The following is a 16,995-nucleotide window of genomic DNA, read 5'->3' as shown; positions in this document are numbered from 1 at the left end:
CTGAAAAGAGAAAGGAGAAGGGAAGAAAGTGGAGAACTCCTTGGAGTTGACACACTAAAAGATGCCTACTGCACACTGGGACTGAGTGATGCATGCATGACGTCGTTGTCTCTATTACAGGCTCTCCAGCACACCCTTGTAGGAAGGCACCATACTCTAGTTTACCACTGCAGCATCCCAGCACATGTTTTCTGAGTCAAGGATTACCACTGCCTTTTAAAAACTGTACAGTTAGCCGGTGTGGTTTTCTGTCTCCATAATGAGTTCCATCATCTCAAACACAACACAAAAACTTAAAAATTAAATAAAAGTTTTAGTATTAAAAAAAGTGGGGGTTGGGGATTTAGCTCAGTGGTAGAGCGCTTGCCTAGGAAGCTCAAGGCCCTGGGTTCGGTCCCCAGCTCCGGGGGGGGGGGGGGTGCTCTATCCTGCCCTACACCCAATACACTTTTTTTTTTTTTTTTTTTTCCGGAGCTGGGGACCGAACCCAGGGCCTTGAGCTTCCTAGGCAAGCGCTCTACCACTGAGCTAAATCCCCAACCCCAATAGAGCACTTCTTTAAGATCCAAGTTCTATTTACACCACTACCACTGGGAAAAATAAAAGACATTGAAAAATGAGAAGAGGGGGCCAGGCAGTGGTGGCTCACGCCTTTAATCCCAGCACTTGGGAGGCAGAGACAGGTGGATGTCTAGAAGTTCGAAGCCATGCTGTTCTGCAGAGTGAGTTCCAGGACAGCCAGAACTACACAGACAGACAGGCAGGCAGGCAGGCAGACAGACACAGACAGGCAGACAGAAGGAAGAGAAGGAGGATAGGACAGAGCCTTGGCTTCTAAATGTTCAGAAACCTTTCCATTCCACCTCCAAAAGCGTGACTGACGCTTTGCATGTGAAATCCGTGTGCGCCTGAGTGAGTGAGTCACTCTCCAGAAGAGGGAACTTTGGCTTTGCTATTTCTTTCACCCTTCCTGGTTTGTTCTTAGCCTACTTCAGATTCCACTTCGTGTTTAATTTCTTTGGTTTTGTGTTTTTTTCTATACTGCAAGGAGCCAAAGATAAGTAGGAAGTGGAGAAGAGAAGAAAAGAAAGTACTTAACCTATGAACTCAAGCATTGAGTTAAACCACCAATAACATGATTGCAATCCTCCCTCCCTCCCCCCCCCTCCCTCCCTCTATCCCTCTCGTTTGTGAGACAGGGTTTCTCTGTGTAGCCCTGGCTGTCCTAGAATTTACTGTGTAAACCAGGCTGGCCTCAAACTCAGAGATCCTCCTGCCTCTGCCTCCAGAGTGCGGGGATCAGAGGTGCATGCCGCCATACTTGGTTGCAGTTTCTTAGATTTACAAACTGCATTGGCTTACTGTGTGCATCCATGGATCTATGTGCTGTGCATGTGTAGATGACAGAGGACAGGCAGCTCTGTCTGTGCTGTCTGCCCTCTTCACACACCTTTACAAACTCGGGTCACTTGCGCTTGTGTGGCCACCCTTCACCTGCTGAACCATCTCACCAGCCCAATTTGTGACTCTTTCTATAGTAAATGCACCTTTCTTGGACATGTTCTAGGGATATCTCTAACGAAAGGGGTATTTCAGGCTTCTTTCTGTTCGGGACATATTTTTTTTTTTTTTTTTTTTGGTTCTTTTTTTCGGAGCTGGGGACCGAACCCAGGGCCTTGCGTTTCCTAGGTAAGCGCTCTACCACTGAGCTAAATCCCCAGCCCCTGTTCGGGACATATTATAACACTTGTTCTTCTTCAAAAGCAACTTCTAGCTCTTCTCTCTTTTTTTTTTTTTTTGGTTCTTTTTTTCGGAGCTGGGGACTGAACCCAGGGCCTTGCGCTTCCTAGGCAAGCGCTCTACCACTGAGCTAAATCCCCAGCCCCTCCAGCTCTCATTTTTAAATTAGCAGTTAAAAGATGACCAAGTAGGATTGACCAGTGTATAGGTTACAGGTACATGGAACATCATTTGTTCAAGGCTATGAGGGAGACTATAACACAGTATAAATATGTTTTACTATCTTTGTCTGTTTGGATTCCATCTTTGAACAGCAACAGCATATATAACAAAATTTAGATACCATGGTACCTGGATATCTAATTAATTGTCTTCAATTACTGAGTTCAGACTTGAGGAAGTGCCTACATATTAGTCCATACACAGCAAGATAGGCAGCAAACACTTGTTTTAAAATACCTTAGTTCTGTAGTAGTGGCTGGCGGGTTGCTTGTTACTGGCATCATTCTGAGTACCCCTAAAAGGGCATCATTCAACAGGGGCCAACAGCATGGCACCACAGGTGGAGGAGCCAAGCCGGAAGTCTTTATCAAATCCCGGAACCCACATAGCAGGAGAGGACCAACTCTACAAGTTGTTCTCCGACATCCACATGTGCACCATGACTGTATATGTTCACACACACAATTAGTAAAATGTAACAAAAAATACGTTTAAAAATACATTAAAAATAAAGTTATAGACTTATTAATAAGTTTAAGCTGTGTGCTATATGTATGTTATAATGCCTGAAAGATGAGTCATCTCTTTATTCAGTATGTCCATGCTTCCTGTCTGTTGACAGGAAGAAAAAGTTCATATTCCTGTAACTTGCATTATGGTGCATTGTTAGAACTCCTCTTCTCTTACTGTTAATCTTTTTAATTTAATTTATAATCAACTTATAAATTAAACCTTATTATAATGTAGCCTCTCTCTGTGTACATGTGTGTGGTTCAGTACAATCCAGTACTGTCGTGTACCCACCTGTGTTCTTCAAATATCTACCACCATGACTAGAATACTAATTTGTCATTAAATCAAAGCATGACTTTAGGTATGATGCCCAAGACATAGGGACGAGTATTTAATTTATAAAACAAATATAACCACAGAGTATTCCAGTAGAGGCTTCCAGCTATGTTTAATTCAGAATATGTTCATTTGTAAGCTGCATATAACAGTATTATATGCTTGTAATTCCAGGCTTCTAGGGGTTGAGGAAGGAGGATTGCCATGTGGGTTCACAGTCAATCCTGGGCTATATAACTAGATTCAAACCAATATCATCTTCTTCTCCTCCTCCCCCCTCTTCCTCCTCCTCTTCCTCCTCTTCCTTTTCCTCCACCTTTTGCTCCTCCCCCGTTCCCTTCCCTTCATTCCTTCTCCTATCTTAAATGAAATTTGAACCAAGTGTAGTACTGCATACCTTTATTCCCAATGCTCAGGCTTTGAATAATCTCTAAACTGAAGGTCTGCCTGTATAAAAAATAAGTTCTAGGCCAGCCAAGGCTACATAGTAAGACCCTGGCTCAAAAAATAAATAAAATAAAAGTGAAATTTGAGACACTTGCCTCCAGCTCTGTATAATAGAAGAAGATAACCAGCTCCTCAGATTCTAACCCCAACCTGAGTGGCATGGCACAAATGAACACATAAACAGAGAGAGAGGGTTTAAATGTAAATCTGAAGGTGCAAGGAAAATTAAAGCTTTTCTTTAGCTAAATGAAATATAGCCCTTTTGGCGGGGAGGGGATGAAAATGAGGTCTTTATTGTCTAGGATGAACTAGAACTCACTGCATAGATGAAGCCAACCTTGAATTCAATAGTAATCCTGTGTCTCCGCCTACTAAGTACTGTGCTTAAAGGCTTAAGCCACCATGCTGTGTGCAGAGTAACCTTTGGAATAGTTGCATATCCGTGTAGTTGACCGTGTGCCGGGTGGTAGGGTAATGAGATTGGAAGGACCAGCAAGATGGATGGCTCAGTGGGTAAAGGTTCTTGCCACCCAATTTCAAGCCTCAGAATCCACATGGTAGGTGGAGGGAACCAGCTCTAACCTCTATATACAGACCTTTGGCATACATTCTGTTTGTCTGTCTCTCAGTCTCTGGCATGCATTCTGTCTCTCTCTCTCTCTCTCTCTCTCTCTCTCTCTCTCTCTCTCTCAATACATGTAATCTTGAAAGTGGAAGGATTAGAGAGATTGCTCAGTGGTTAAAGATGCCCTTCCAGAGAACCTAGATTCAATTTCCAGTTCACAATCTCTTGTACCTCTAATCCCAGGTGATTTCATGTCCTTTTCTTTTTTCTTTTTTTTTTTTAAGATTTATTTATTTATTATATATGAGTACACTGTAGCTATCTTCAGACACACCAGAAGAGGGCATCAGATCTCATTACAGATGGTTGTGAGCCACCATGTGGTTGCTGGGATTTGAACTCAGAACCTCTGGAAGAGCAGTCAGTGCTCTTAACCACTGAGCCACCTCTCCAGCCCTTCATGTCCTTTTCTGAGTTCCAGAGGCAATGCATCATGTAGTAAACAGGCATACAAAAAAGCAAAACATGCACATAAAATTAAAATGAAAAGGAAAAGTTTTTAGGGCTGGAGAAATGGAATGGCTCAGCACTCACATGGAGACTCACAACCATCTGTAGTGAGATCTGATGCCCTCTTCTGGTGTGTCTGAAGACAGCAACAGTGTACTCATATAGGATGTGTTCTGTCTGCACATACACCTGTAGGCATGTATGTATCAGATCCCTTTATAATGATTGTGAGCCACCATTTGGTTGCTGAGAATTGAACTCAGGATTTTGGCAAGAGCAGTGCTCTTAATCACTGAGCCATCTCACTAGCCCCAGAGAAAAATACTTTAATTTTAAAAAAAAAAAAAAAAACCAACTTGGTAACAAACTAGTGCAAAAACTGTGAGGTGGGGTTTAAAGAACTGGGTTATAAGATAAGCCCTTTTGTAGGGCAGATAGCTTAAAGGATAGCAGTAGCTAGCTAGCCTTGGGAATTTAGCACGGCGCATGGATCAAATGAAATTTTGCCTACCTCTGTTCAACAAGTTCCATTCACCAGCACATTGCTAGAGACAGCCACTCTGCGTCTTTGATGAGTAGAAGGACAAAGAAGAGGAGTATTATAAGAGCTGTAACTCGAATCCTCTCTTGTTTTCTCACTTTCTCAACTATTGTTTAGTGCACCTGGAAGTGGGCCCATGTTCCGACCAACCACAGTGGCTGTGGACGAAGATGGTGGAGAGGAGGATAAAGACGAATCATCAACCAACAGTGGTGCGAGTGCCATTTCCTCCTGTGGCTTTGGATCTGACTTCTCCACAGAGAAAGGGGGCCCCTTCACGTCAGTACAGATCACTAATAGCACTGGACTGTCGCAGGCTTCTGGGTTAGCCTCGCAAGGTATCAGCTTTGGCATTAAGAATAATCTGGGACCCCCACTGCAGAAATTGGGAGTGTCGTTTTCTTTTGCCAAGAAAGCTCCCGTCAAACTTGAATCAATAGCATCCGTTTTCAAGGACCATGCAGAAGAGGGGACCTCTGAGGACGGAACAAAGGCTGAAGAGAAGAGTTCTGACCAAGGGGTGCAGAAGGTGGGAGAGACTGATGGTGGTGGTAATCTTGATGGAAAGAAAGAAGATGAAGACCCTCAGGATGGAGGGTCCCTTGCCTCAACACTGTCCAAGTTGAAGAGGATGAAAAGGGAAGAAGGAACAGGGGCTACGGAGCCAGAGTATTACCACTACATCCCCCCAGCACACTGCAAGGTCAAGCCGAACTTCCCCTTCTTACTCTTTATGAGGGCCAGTGAGCAAATGGAAGGTGACCACCGTACACACTCAAAGAATGCTCCAGAGAACAGAAAGGGCAGCTCTCCCAGGCCTAAAGGTTGCAGTAAGGCAGCAGCAAGCCAAGGAGCAGAAAAAACAGTTAGTGACGTTTCTGAGCCGCAAAAGGAAGCCACTGTGGTTGGGCCTTCCGAGCCTGGAGGCAAAACTGAAACAAAGAAATGCTCAGGAGAGGGTGAAGGTGAGCAAAGTGTGGAGAGTCTTAGAGAGAGCTCAGAGAGCCAGATGTGTGAATCCGATCCTAAAGAAATTTCTCAGGCCACCCCAGCAACAAAAGCAGGCCAGGGACCCAAGCATCCTACCGGCCCGTTCTTCCCAGTTCTGAGCAAGGACGAAAGCACTGCCCTGCAGTGGCCGTCAGAACTGCTCATCTTCACCAAAGCAGAGCCTCCCATTTCCTACAGCTGCAACCCTTTATACTTTGACTTTAAACTTTCAAGAAACAAAGATGCTAAAGCTAAAGGGACAGAGAAGCCAAAAGATGTCGGAGACTCGTCAAAGGGTCATCTCCAGAGCCCTGATCCTAGAGAACCGAACAAAAGCAAGGAGGGGGAGCAGAGTGTAGTGCTCTCAGAAGGCAGAGTGGATGAACCTGCTTCAGGGGCTGCCTGTAGCAGCCTGACCAAGCAGGAGCCTGGGGGTAGCCATGCATCAGAAACCGAAGACACCGGAAGAAGCCATCCTAACAAGAAAGAACCATCAGGCAAGTCTCACAGACACAAAAAGAAAAAGAAACACAAAAAGTCCAGTAAGCACAAACGTAGACACAAGGCTGACATGGAGGAAAAGAGTTCAAAGGCAGAGTCTGGGGAAAAATCTAAGAAGCGCAAGAAACGAAAAAGGAAGAAGAACAAATCAGCCCCAGCTGATTCTGAACGAGGACCCAAACCAGAGCCTCCTGGAAGTGGCAGCCCTGCACCACCAAGAAGACGGCGCCGAGCTCGAGATGACTCCCAGCGGAGATCCCTTCCTGCTGAAGAAGGAAACAGTGGGAAGAAGGACGATGGTGGAGCTGGTAGTGGTTCCCAAGATCACAGTGGCAGGAAACACAAAGGTGAACCGCCAGCCTCCTCCTGCCAGCGGAGAACTAGTGCCAAACACAGCAGCCGGTCCAGCCATCGGAGCCAGCCCAGCAGTGGAGATGAGGATAGCGATAACGCTTCTTCTTCACACAGACCGCACCAGAAGTCTCCGTCCCAGTACAGTGAGGAGGAGGAAGAAGAGGAGGAGGAAGAGGAAGAAGAGGAGGAAGAAGAGGAGGAAGAAGATGAAGACTCGGGTAGTGAGCATTCTCGTAGCCGCTCTCGATCTGGCCGTCGCCATTCCTCACATCGTTCTTCCCGGCGGTCTTATTCAAGCAGCTCTGACGCTTCTTCAGACCAGAGCTGCTATAGTAGACAGCACAGTTACTCTGATGATAGCTATAGTGACTACAGTGACCGATCAAGAAGGCACTCTAAGCGCTCTCATGATTCAGATGATTCAGACTATGCCAGCTCCAAACACAGGTCCAAACGACACAAATACTCATCATCTGATGATGACTATAGCCTCAGTTGCAGCCAGTCCCGAAGCCGGTCTCGGAGTCATACAAGGGAGCGATCAAGATCCCGGGGTCGAAGCCGCAGTAGCAGCTGTAGTCGCAGTCGAAGCAAGAGAAGAAGTCGCAGCACCACAGCCCACAGCTGGCAGCGAAGCCGAAGCTACAGCCGAGACCGGAGCCGCAGCACCAGGAGCCCTTCTCAGAGATCAGGTTCCAGAAAGGGGTCCTGGGGTCACGAGAGCCCCGAGGAAAGGCGCTCTGGCCGTCGGGATTTCATTCGTTCAAAGATTTACCGCTCTCAGTCTCCCCACTATTTCCGATCAGGTCGGGGAGAAGGTCATGGGAAGAAAGAAGATGGCAGAGGAGAGGACAGTAAAGGAGCAGGCCTGCCCTCCCAGAATAGCAACGCTGGCGGCACAGGAAGAGGGTCAGAAAGTGACTGCAGCCCCGAAGATAAGAACTCTGTTACTGCCAGACTGCTGCTAGAGAAGATCCAGTCCAGGAAAGTGGAGAGGAAACCCAATGTGTGTGAGGAGGTGCTGGCCACCCCTAATAAGGCTGGACTCAAGTATAAGAACCCCCCACAAGGTTACTTCGGGCCTAAGCTCCCCCCGTCTCTTGGTAATAAGCCTGTTCTTCCAATGATAGGGAAGCTTCCAGCTACTCGGAAGTCCAATAAGAAATGTGAAGACTCTGCCTTGGAAAGGGGTGAAGAGCAGGAGCATTCAGAGCCAGAAGAAGGGTCCCCAAGGAGCAGGGATGCTCCACTTGGGCATCAGTTCTCCTCAGAGGACACAGCTGGTCCCTTATCAGACCCTCCCCCAGAAGAGCCAAAGTCTGAAGAAGCTACTGCTGATCACTCTGTGGCTCCACTAGGCACCCCAGCACACACGGACTACCCTGGGGATCCAGCCATCTCCCATAACTACCTCCCTGACCCCAGTGATGGGGATGCTCTGGAGTCTCTGGATAGCGGCAGTCAGCCAGGCCCTGTGGAATCCAACTTGCTGCCTATAGCCCCAGACCTTGAGCACTTCCCCAGTTATGCACCTCCCAGTGGGGAGCCTAGCATTGAGTCAACAGACGGGACTGAGGATGCTTCCTTGGCTCCTCTAGAGAGCCAGCCCATCACCTTCACCCCTGAGGAGATGGAGAAGTACAGCAAGCTCCAGCAGGCCGCACAGCAGCACATCCAGCAGCAACTTCTGGCCAAACAAGTAAAGGCCTTTCCAGCCTCAACAGCCCTAGCCCCAGCCACACCAGCCCTGCAGCCCATCCACATTCAGCAGCCGGCCACAGCCTCTGCCACCTCCATCACAACTGTTCAGCACGCCATCCTACAGCATCATGCTGCAGCTGCTGCCGCTGCCATCGGCATCCACCCCCACCCCCACCCCCAGCCACTTGCCCAAGTGCATCACATTCCCCAGCCCCACCTTACCCCGATTTCCTTGTCCCATCTCACTCACTCAATTATCCCTGGCCACCCTGCCACCTTTCTTGCTAGCCACCCTATCCATATAATCCCTGCTTCAGCCATCCATCCTGGGCCCTTCACCTTTCACCCCGTCCCACACGCTGCCCTCTACCCTACCCTGCTCGCGCCACGGCCTGCTGCAGCAGCTGCCACTGCCCTCCATCTTCACCCACTACTTCACCCCATCTTCTCAGGTCAGGACCTGCAGCACCCTCCCAGCCATGGGACTTGAGCTGGGAGTCGGAAGCCTATGTTGAGCCAGGGAAGGTGACCTATTCTTCCCTTGGGGGTGTAGAGCCATTTATACCAGCAAGTAAAAGCTGGAACAGGCAGTGTCTTGACAGCCAAAGAAATGAGTTTTGGCTTGCAGGGATGGATTTAGATTTGAGGTTTGCTTTGGGTTTACTATCAGGGATATTTCCCCCCCTATCCAACCCCCCCTCCCTCCCGTGTTTCTAAGCTAGGGAACACCAGTAAGAGCTGCCCACAGCCCTCTGCAGCAGTCTCCAGACTGTCAGTAATCCTCCTCCTCTACTTTCTGATCCTCTGCACTTCCCCTCTGTGAGTTCCGAACATTTCCCTCCTCTAAAGGGTTGTCACCAAAGCACTTGCCATGGGCCCATCTGGTCCTGCCTTCTCAGTGCCACGAGGAAGGCCGGACTGTCTCTCCAGTGGTGAAAACTCCACTTTTCGGCAGTGTCTTTGACTATCCTTAGTGACACGTTATCCCAGGTGAGGTGGAGGAGGGGGTCTAACCTAGAACCAAAAGCAACTCAGGCTGCGATCGACCCCTTCCTTACAGACAGCCATGCATTTGGCACTACTGTCCTCCTGCCCCTCACCCAGAAGGGGCATCTACATATCCCAGAAAAGAAGATCCTAGCGTGAGTAGAAGCTATGCTGAACATAGGGTCACCCATGTGCTTCCCAGAAAGGAGCTCGTGTCTGAAGGGTATACTTTCTTCTGTTATGTTGATGTTTTCTTTTTAATTTATAGGATTTTTTAATGTAAAATTGCACTGAACTCTATAAACGTAAATGCTGCTTTTTGTAGCTCATATTAAGAAGGTTCCGTATTTGTAGTATACTGCAATAATATTTTTTACATCAGCTCTTTAAGTGATCCTTGTTCTGGTGGCTTTCTGTAAATATGTTTGCCCTAGTTGAATTAAGAAACTTTAAAGGTTATAAAATAAAAAGAAAAAATAAAGTATTTGTTTTCTGCTAGATGCAAAAATGACTAAGCATGTATATTTTATCAATCTCCTGTATTTTTTAAAGTTATGAACTATAAAAATGGTAACTTTTTTTGCTGGGACATGTTAATAATTCGCAGTAGTGGTTCGTGCTGGGTTCTTGAGTTGTCGAGCAACAGGCAGCAGCCAGTGTCAGGAGGACGCTCAGTCACGGTGGTCTCCCTGGTGTGCTTTGTTAGACAGTGGACTCCACAGAGTCCGGAGGGGAGGATTGGTTCAACAGCTTTATTCTCTGGAAGCAGTGACACTCGGTGACTGTCTAGGAAGAGGGACTCTTGGGTTTCCCTGGGTACTTTGTTCCGGACAGTCTTACTTGCCTTCCTAGTATTTAGCCCCCTCTGACAATTTTTTAAATGTGCCTTTTGGGTTGGCTAGAAACTAAAATAGAAGTAGACCAGAGGATAATAGGGTTGGGACAGTCTTCTCCTCTTCGTTGGGAGGTGAGTAGTTCAAGATTTTTGGCTTTGCAGTTCTATGCCATCTGTCCAGCTCGATTTCAATTTCAGCAGTAGAGGCTCCTTTTTTCTTTTCTCCCTTGACACTGACCAGAAGTCCATCCATCCCTCTCCCCTTTGGCCTTCCCCAGGCTCTCAGCCCTCCTTAACACAGACCCAAAGGTGCTTGTAATGCAGGTCTCATCTCCTTTATTAGTACTCTTAGGACTAGAACTGGCTAAGCAGTCAACTGACATCGCCCTGCTTGCCTAAGCTAAGCTTCGCTCTCCCTGCCTCTCAAATCCCCAACGGAATGGGCTTTGTAAAGGAGCAGTTGCTGGGCAAATGAGGCACTTACTTGGCTGAGCCCCTCCTTCCTTCTCAGTGTCCCTGTCGGTTTACAAGTCTCACTTTTTGGATAACTAGCCCTGGAAAGATGGCATCTATTTGAAGTGAAGGGACTGGTTCTTCTTGCTTTCAGCTCGTGTAAATATTTAAATAAAACAGTGTTAACATTTTGTGCTGCTTCCCTTAGGTTGTAGACATCGAGCCATGCTCTGGCCACCTCTGCCTTCCTGGGGGCAGTTTTCTTTAACTTCCAGAATAGTGATTTTAAAACTTCCAAAAAAAAAAAGAAAAAAAGAAAAAAAGGAAAAACAAAATAACCTGTCCTTACGTACAAGCATAACAGATTGTATTTGACTTTATCACACATGATAGAGAGATATATGCTGTAAAGTGAAGGAGAGGAACTTTCTAATAAACCAACACTTTGGAAACTTAGTGGCGTCTGTTGTGATTGCTGCTGTGTAGATGGGCGGGTGGGAGGAGTGCGGGTTGGACACGAGTAATAGACCTAGGCCAGCTTGAAAGGTTGGAGATTGCTCTGAGAGCTCAGGCTACCCAGGGGTCAGGATTCAGTTACCAAAAGAGGAAGACCTCTGTATTTTTCCAGTCTTAGGCAGGTGACTGGGAATGTGCACTTTCTTTTAAAGAGCAAAGAAGGCTTTATCTGCCTGGCCTTTGACCCCCAGGTGAGGTTCCCTATAACCAGGCTTCAGATACCACCTTCAATTCTGACGGCCACTGTAGTGTGGGGTGCTTCTGCCTGACCCATAAGCCTGAAGCCACAGCAGGAAGTCCCACAGGAGGGGCAGGAGGGCTGGCATGGAAGGTGTCCAGTGATAGAGCTTCCCTCTTCCTCAGCCTTTCAGAGCTATGTGATGTCTGTCTTCTCCCTTCTTTTGGTCAAGTTGTTTGCTCTCTAGCTACCAAAGCTGAGTGCTCAGACTGCTTAGAATACCAATATCTGCGTTCAGTATTCGAAAGTGAAAAGTGCATCTCTGAGAGCAAGGAAGGGGGGCCTGCAGGAAAGACAGGGCTGCACAGCCTGTGCTCTGTAAGGTCAGTTGTTCTGTTCTGATAAGGGCTCAGCCATTCTAGTCTTGAAACATGAGAGTACTCTCTCTTAACGCCCTCCCATACCAACCCATCGGATTTTGCAGCTTTTTCCTAGCTGGCTTTCCTGCCTAGAATCTAACCCCCTGCCCCCTGCTGTCACCTAGCAGCTTGTCGGAACCCAAGTGCCATTCATCTTAAGTTCAATGCTTCAAGTAAAATTGTAAGCTTGGGGAGGACAAGCTAAATTTTAAGTAGGAATGCTGTTGTCTGCGTGTACACCTACATACCAAAAGAGGGCATCCAATCCCTTTTTAGATAGCCATGCATCACTGTGTGGCTGCTGGAATTGAGCTCAGGACCTCAGAAAGAACAGCCCATGTTCTTTACCACTGAGCCATCTCACCAGCCCAGCAAGCTAATTCTTTCTTTTTTTTTTTTTTTTGGTTCTTTTTTTTGGAGCTGAGGACCGAACCCCAGGGCCTTGCGCTTCCTAGGCAAGCGCTCTACCACTGAGCTAAATCCCCAGCCCCGCTAATTCTTATATCTCCTTAAAAACTGACCCTGGGGAGTTGGGGATTTAGCTCAGTGGTAGAGCGCTTGCCTAGCAAGCGCAAGGCCCTGGGTTCGGTCCCCAGCTCCGAAAAAAAGAATAAAAAAAAACTGACCCTGGGCATTCCATTACCTCGCTCCAGTGCCAAGACGTAATGGAAGCTCGATGGTTGTTAATTAAATGATGCTTAGACTGAACTCAATTCCCTTGAAGGATTCTGAGCCCACAGACTGATGGACTAGGAAAGACGGGATATTGCCAGTCTTCTGGGTATATTGCCTGGTAACCCAGTTCTGGCACCAAAGCCATGCAGTCCTCCCACCTCAGGCTTTTGGTTTTAGTTAATGGGAATCCACCATCAGCCAGGCAGGGACCAAGCCTTTGGAAAACGTTTGGCCACTTCTGGCTACTGATTTTGTGCTTAGCTGCTGTTTCTCTGTTTTTGTCATCTTGGATGGTCTCGGTGAGCTGGTATAAGGCTCTGGCCAACTTCAAGCTTAGTGTGTCATTCTCCTCCCAATTACAGAATTAGAGTCTTGTGTCACTGCTCATCTCTGCTGCCTTATTCTTACCACCAGTGCCTGGTTCGGGCATCACCACCTTTAACCCAGAATTCTACCCTACCCAGCTGGTCTTTTTTTTTTTTTTTTTTGGTTCTTTTTTTCGGAGCTGGGGACCGAACCCAGGGCCTTGCGCTTCCTAGGCAAGCGCTCTACCACTGAGCTAAATCCCCAGCCCCCCCCCAGCTGGTCTTAATACAAGATTGTCCTTCCTTCTCTATTCCTTGTAGCCACAGGCAGCCAGTGTCATATTCTAAATTGGAACACAGTTCAATGAATCTCTGTCTTAGGGTGTCTATCGCTGTGATAAATGCCATGACCTAAGCAAGTTGGAAGGGGAGGGTTTTCAGCTTACACTTCTACATCACAGTTCATCATCAAAGGAAGTCAGAGTTCCTACTCACTCAGGGCAGGAACCTGGAGGCAGGCAGGAGCTGGTGAAGCTGGGAAGGGGTGCTGCTCCCTGGCTTGCTCCCCATGGCTTGCCCAGTCTGCTTTCTTACAGAACCCAGGACCACCAGCTCAGGGACGGCCCCACCCACAATGGGCTGGGCCCTTGCCTCCTACAACCCAATCTTTATGGAGACTCACTCTTTTTTTGGTGGGGGGGATTTCTTAATTGAGGTTTCCTCCTCTTAGATGACTTTAGCTTATGTCAACTTGACATAAAACTAGCCAGCACAGTCTCTTTCCTAACTTTGTTTTGTACTTGGATGCCAGCAAGCATGCGGAGCTGGTCCGACCCCCTTGTACAGTGAGGATGGAACTCGCACCATGAAGCCTGCAGGCCTCTGCTGCTCCTGAGCCATCTTGCTAAACCTGGTGAAATCTCTTATTTCCTGACATCTTTAGCTAGCTGGCCATGTTAACGCACACCTTTAACCCCAGCACTCAGGGAACAACGGCAAGCAGATCTTTCAAATTCCAGACCAATCTGGTCTGCATAGTGAAACCCTGCCTCAAATAAAATGAAAATCTTTAGAACTCTCCATCTCTGATAGATGTTCAAACTCCTTAGCGTGGCATTCAGGTCCCCTCCAGTGTTGTGAGTTTCTGCCTGCCTTTCCTCATACCCCACCCGCCCTTTTAAGTATGCCTCACTTAGCCTTCTACTTACTCCCCTTGATTCCTGAGCTCTGGTCTCCTGCTCTAGCTACTTGTGTTTCTCCCAGTATCAACAAGAAAAAGAAACCTGTGTTTGAGTTTGTGTTTTGCAACCTGTTGGCATTCTACACATGGACAGTGTACTCAGAACTCGTCTGAGGCTAATTTTTGTCTTCCTGGAAGAGTCCAAGTAGTATCCATTGTATAGAGCCGCTTCCTAATTTCCATTTTCCAAAGCTGACTTTACTTGCTGCCCCCCAATGGCAGTCCTGAGTGTCCTGGGAGCTCTGGACTGGGTTGAGATCCTTGACTCTTGTATTTGCAGCTCTCATACCTTGAACAATAGAAATTGTTTTCTAAGACTCCAGTACATGGAGCTGGAGAGATAGCAGGTAAGAGGATTTACAGCTCTTCCAGAGGACCCGGATTCAGTTCTCTGCATTCCCTTCAGGCAGTTAACAACTGCTTGTAACTCCAGACCCAAGACCCTCTGGCCTCTGGCACTTGTGCACACATTGTGCAGAGGAGCACACACACGAATAATACATGGTTTAAAAAAGAAAAATCAAGAAGCCTGTCATGGCGGTGCACACTTTTAATCCCAGCACTTGGGAAACAGAGGCTGGCAGATCTCTGTGAGTTTGAAGTTAATATGGTCTACAAAACCTAAGATAGCCAGAGAGGGCTACACAGAGAAATCTTGTCTTGAAAAACAACCAACAGGGGTTGGGGATTTAGCTCAGCGGTAGAGCGCTTGCCTAGCAAACGCAAGGCCCTGGGTTCGGTCCCCAGCTCCGGAAAAAAAAAAAAAAAAGAAAGAAAGAAAAAGGAAAAACAACCAACAAAAATGACTTCAGTGCATAAACCAGGGTTGGTGGTGGCATTCCTAGACTGTCAGCACTCCAGGGGTAGAGGTGAGAAGGCCAGCCTGCACTAAACAAGACCCTGATTTAAAAAGAGGCCACAGGGGTTGGGATTTAGCTCAGTGGTAGAGCGCTTCAAGCGCAAGGCCCTGGGTTCTTTCCCCAGCTCCGAAAAAAAGAACCAAAAATAAATAAATAAATAAAAATAAAAAGAGGCCACAAAGGGGTGGGAGTGAAGGAACAAGGACAGGCTTAGTGAGTAAAAAGCACTTGGTGGGGGCTGGGTATTTAGCTCAGTGGTAGAGCGCTTACCTAGGAAGCGCAAGGCCCTGGGTTCGGTCCCCAGCTCCAAAAAAAAAAGAACCAAAAAAAAAAAAAAAAAAAAAAAGCACTTGGTGGGGCTGGAGAGATGGCTCGGTGGTTAAGAGCACCAACTGCTCTTCCAGAGGTCCTGAGTTCAATTCCCAGCAACCACATGGTGGCTCACAATCATCTGTAATGGGATCTGATGCCCTCTTCTGGTGTGTCTGAAGACAGCTACAGTATACTTACATGTAATAAATAAATATTTAAAAAAAAAAAAAAAAAGCACTTGGTGCCAAGCCTGATGCTGGAGTTCGATTCCTGAGACCCAGGGTAGAACAAGGCCAGTTTTCAAAAGCCGTGACCTCCATACTCCGCCTCGGCACACCTGCCCACACACTTGCATACACAAAAATAGATTTTAAACTGGTTTTAAAAAGTGTAAGGCGGGGTTGAGGATTTAGCTCAGTGGTAGAGCGCTTGCCTAGCAAGCGCAAGGCCCTGGGTTCGGTCCCCAGCTCCGAAAAAAGAAAAAAGAAAAAAAAGTGTAAGGCAAGGGCCTGGAGAGGTGGCTCAGTGGTTAAGAGCACCGACTGCTCTTCCAGAGGTCCTGAGTTCAAATCCCAGCAACCACATGGTGGTTACTCCTGTGGGGATCCTACTCCCTCTTCTGGTGTGTCTGAAAAGAAGGACAGTGTACTCACAGACATAAATATTTTTTTTAAAGATTCATTTATTTCATGTATATGAGTACACTGTCACTGTCTTCAGACACACCAGAAGAGAACATTACAGATGGTTGTGAGCCACCATATGGTTGCTGGGAATTGAACTCAGGACCTCTGGAAGAGCAATCAGTGCTCTTAACCGCTGAGCCATCTCTCCAGCCCATAAATATTTTTTTTATTGTAACGCAAAACAACTCATGTCATGTGAGTTCATATTGGGCTACACAGAATAGACCAGCGATGCAGGAACCACTCATCTGGGAACAGCGGGGAGACAGAGGGTCAGCAGGTGCTGGTATAAGACTGCAGGCCTGTCATGAGCTTGGCACTGGGGGCACATCAGTGAGGAAAGCCCTGAACAAATCCAAGGAGCTTTTTGCTTAATGAGGGGCAACATCTTCAGCTGTGTGAGAGGAAGGGAGGAGTCGGGAGTTGTTCAAAGTTGGTAGGGCGGGAAAGTGGGGTAAGGCAGTGGTTAATCAGAAATAAGGGTGGAGCTTGGGGGGCATGGCTGGGTGATAGAGCACTTGTCCTGCGTTGATGAGGCTATCCCAGCACTGCAGAAAAGGAGAAAAAAAAATACAGACTATATGTGGCTGTATTCCTACATCCCTTTGCTTTGGGGCAAAAGGCGTGCAAGGCCAACAGGGCATGGAGCTCTGTTCCCCTTCCCCCCCCCCCCATATAGAAGGGGATTCTGTGGCCCTCACCCCTTTGTGGCCCTGAGAATCTGACCCCTCTCCCTTTGCTCCTTCCACCCTTGAGGAAGACCAGTCAACCTTTCAGCAGCAACTCATGCCAGGCTGTGAGCTAGGCCCCGGGACAACAGAAAGGACCCTTGCTCTCAAAGGATTCAGGTACTCAATTCAGTAAAAAAGTGTCATCAGGTACTGTGCCTGTGTGTGTGTATATGCCAAGGACTGAGGACTCAGGAGCTTTCTCCTAGACAATCTCAGAACGATGTCATCTCATCCCACTTAGGCCACGGCCATTCACTGCCAATATTGAAGGTGCCAGTGTAAACGCACCAAGACCTGGTTAAGATGGAGATGTGAGGAAACCAATGGCCAAGTGGGGCTGCCTGAGGCTGCCAAAGGCTTGCAGAGGAGGAAGCCGAT

General features: G+C 47.4%; 1 protein-coding gene and 1 long non-coding RNA gene across 10 annotated transcripts in view; one reads left to right on the top strand and one right to left on the bottom strand.

The window, feature by feature from the left end:
- Positions 1-4,997, bottom strand: part of LOC134480882 (uncharacterized) — a 30,726-nt gene extending 25,729 nt beyond the window's left edge. The window contains exon 1 of the long non-coding RNA XR_010055817.1: positions 4,845-4,997. This is a non-coding gene — a long non-coding RNA (uncharacterized LOC134480882). The remainder of the gene's footprint in view (positions 1-4,844) is intronic.
- Gpatch8 (G patch domain containing 8) overlaps positions 1-11,151 on the top strand; it is an 80,350-nt gene extending 69,199 nt beyond the window's left edge. For all 9 annotated transcript variants that reach the window (NM_001398883.1, XM_039087760.2, XM_039087763.2 and 6 more), the window contains one exon: positions 4,992-11,151. In NM_001398883.1, the coding sequence (NP_001385812.1) occupies positions 4,992-8,910 (3,919 nt within the window). In that variant the 3' untranslated portion in view covers positions 8,911-11,151. The remainder of the gene's footprint in view (positions 1-4,991) is intronic.
- Positions 11,152-16,995: the final 5,844 nt, after the last annotated feature.

Source organism: Rattus norvegicus, chromosome 10 (genome assembly GCF_036323735.1).
Source record: "Rattus norvegicus strain BN/NHsdMcwi chromosome 10, GRCr8, whole genome shotgun sequence".
Taxonomy (NCBI): domain Eukaryota; kingdom Metazoa; phylum Chordata; class Mammalia; order Rodentia; family Muridae; genus Rattus; species Rattus norvegicus.
This window is presented reverse-complemented; position numbering and strand designations above follow the sequence as displayed.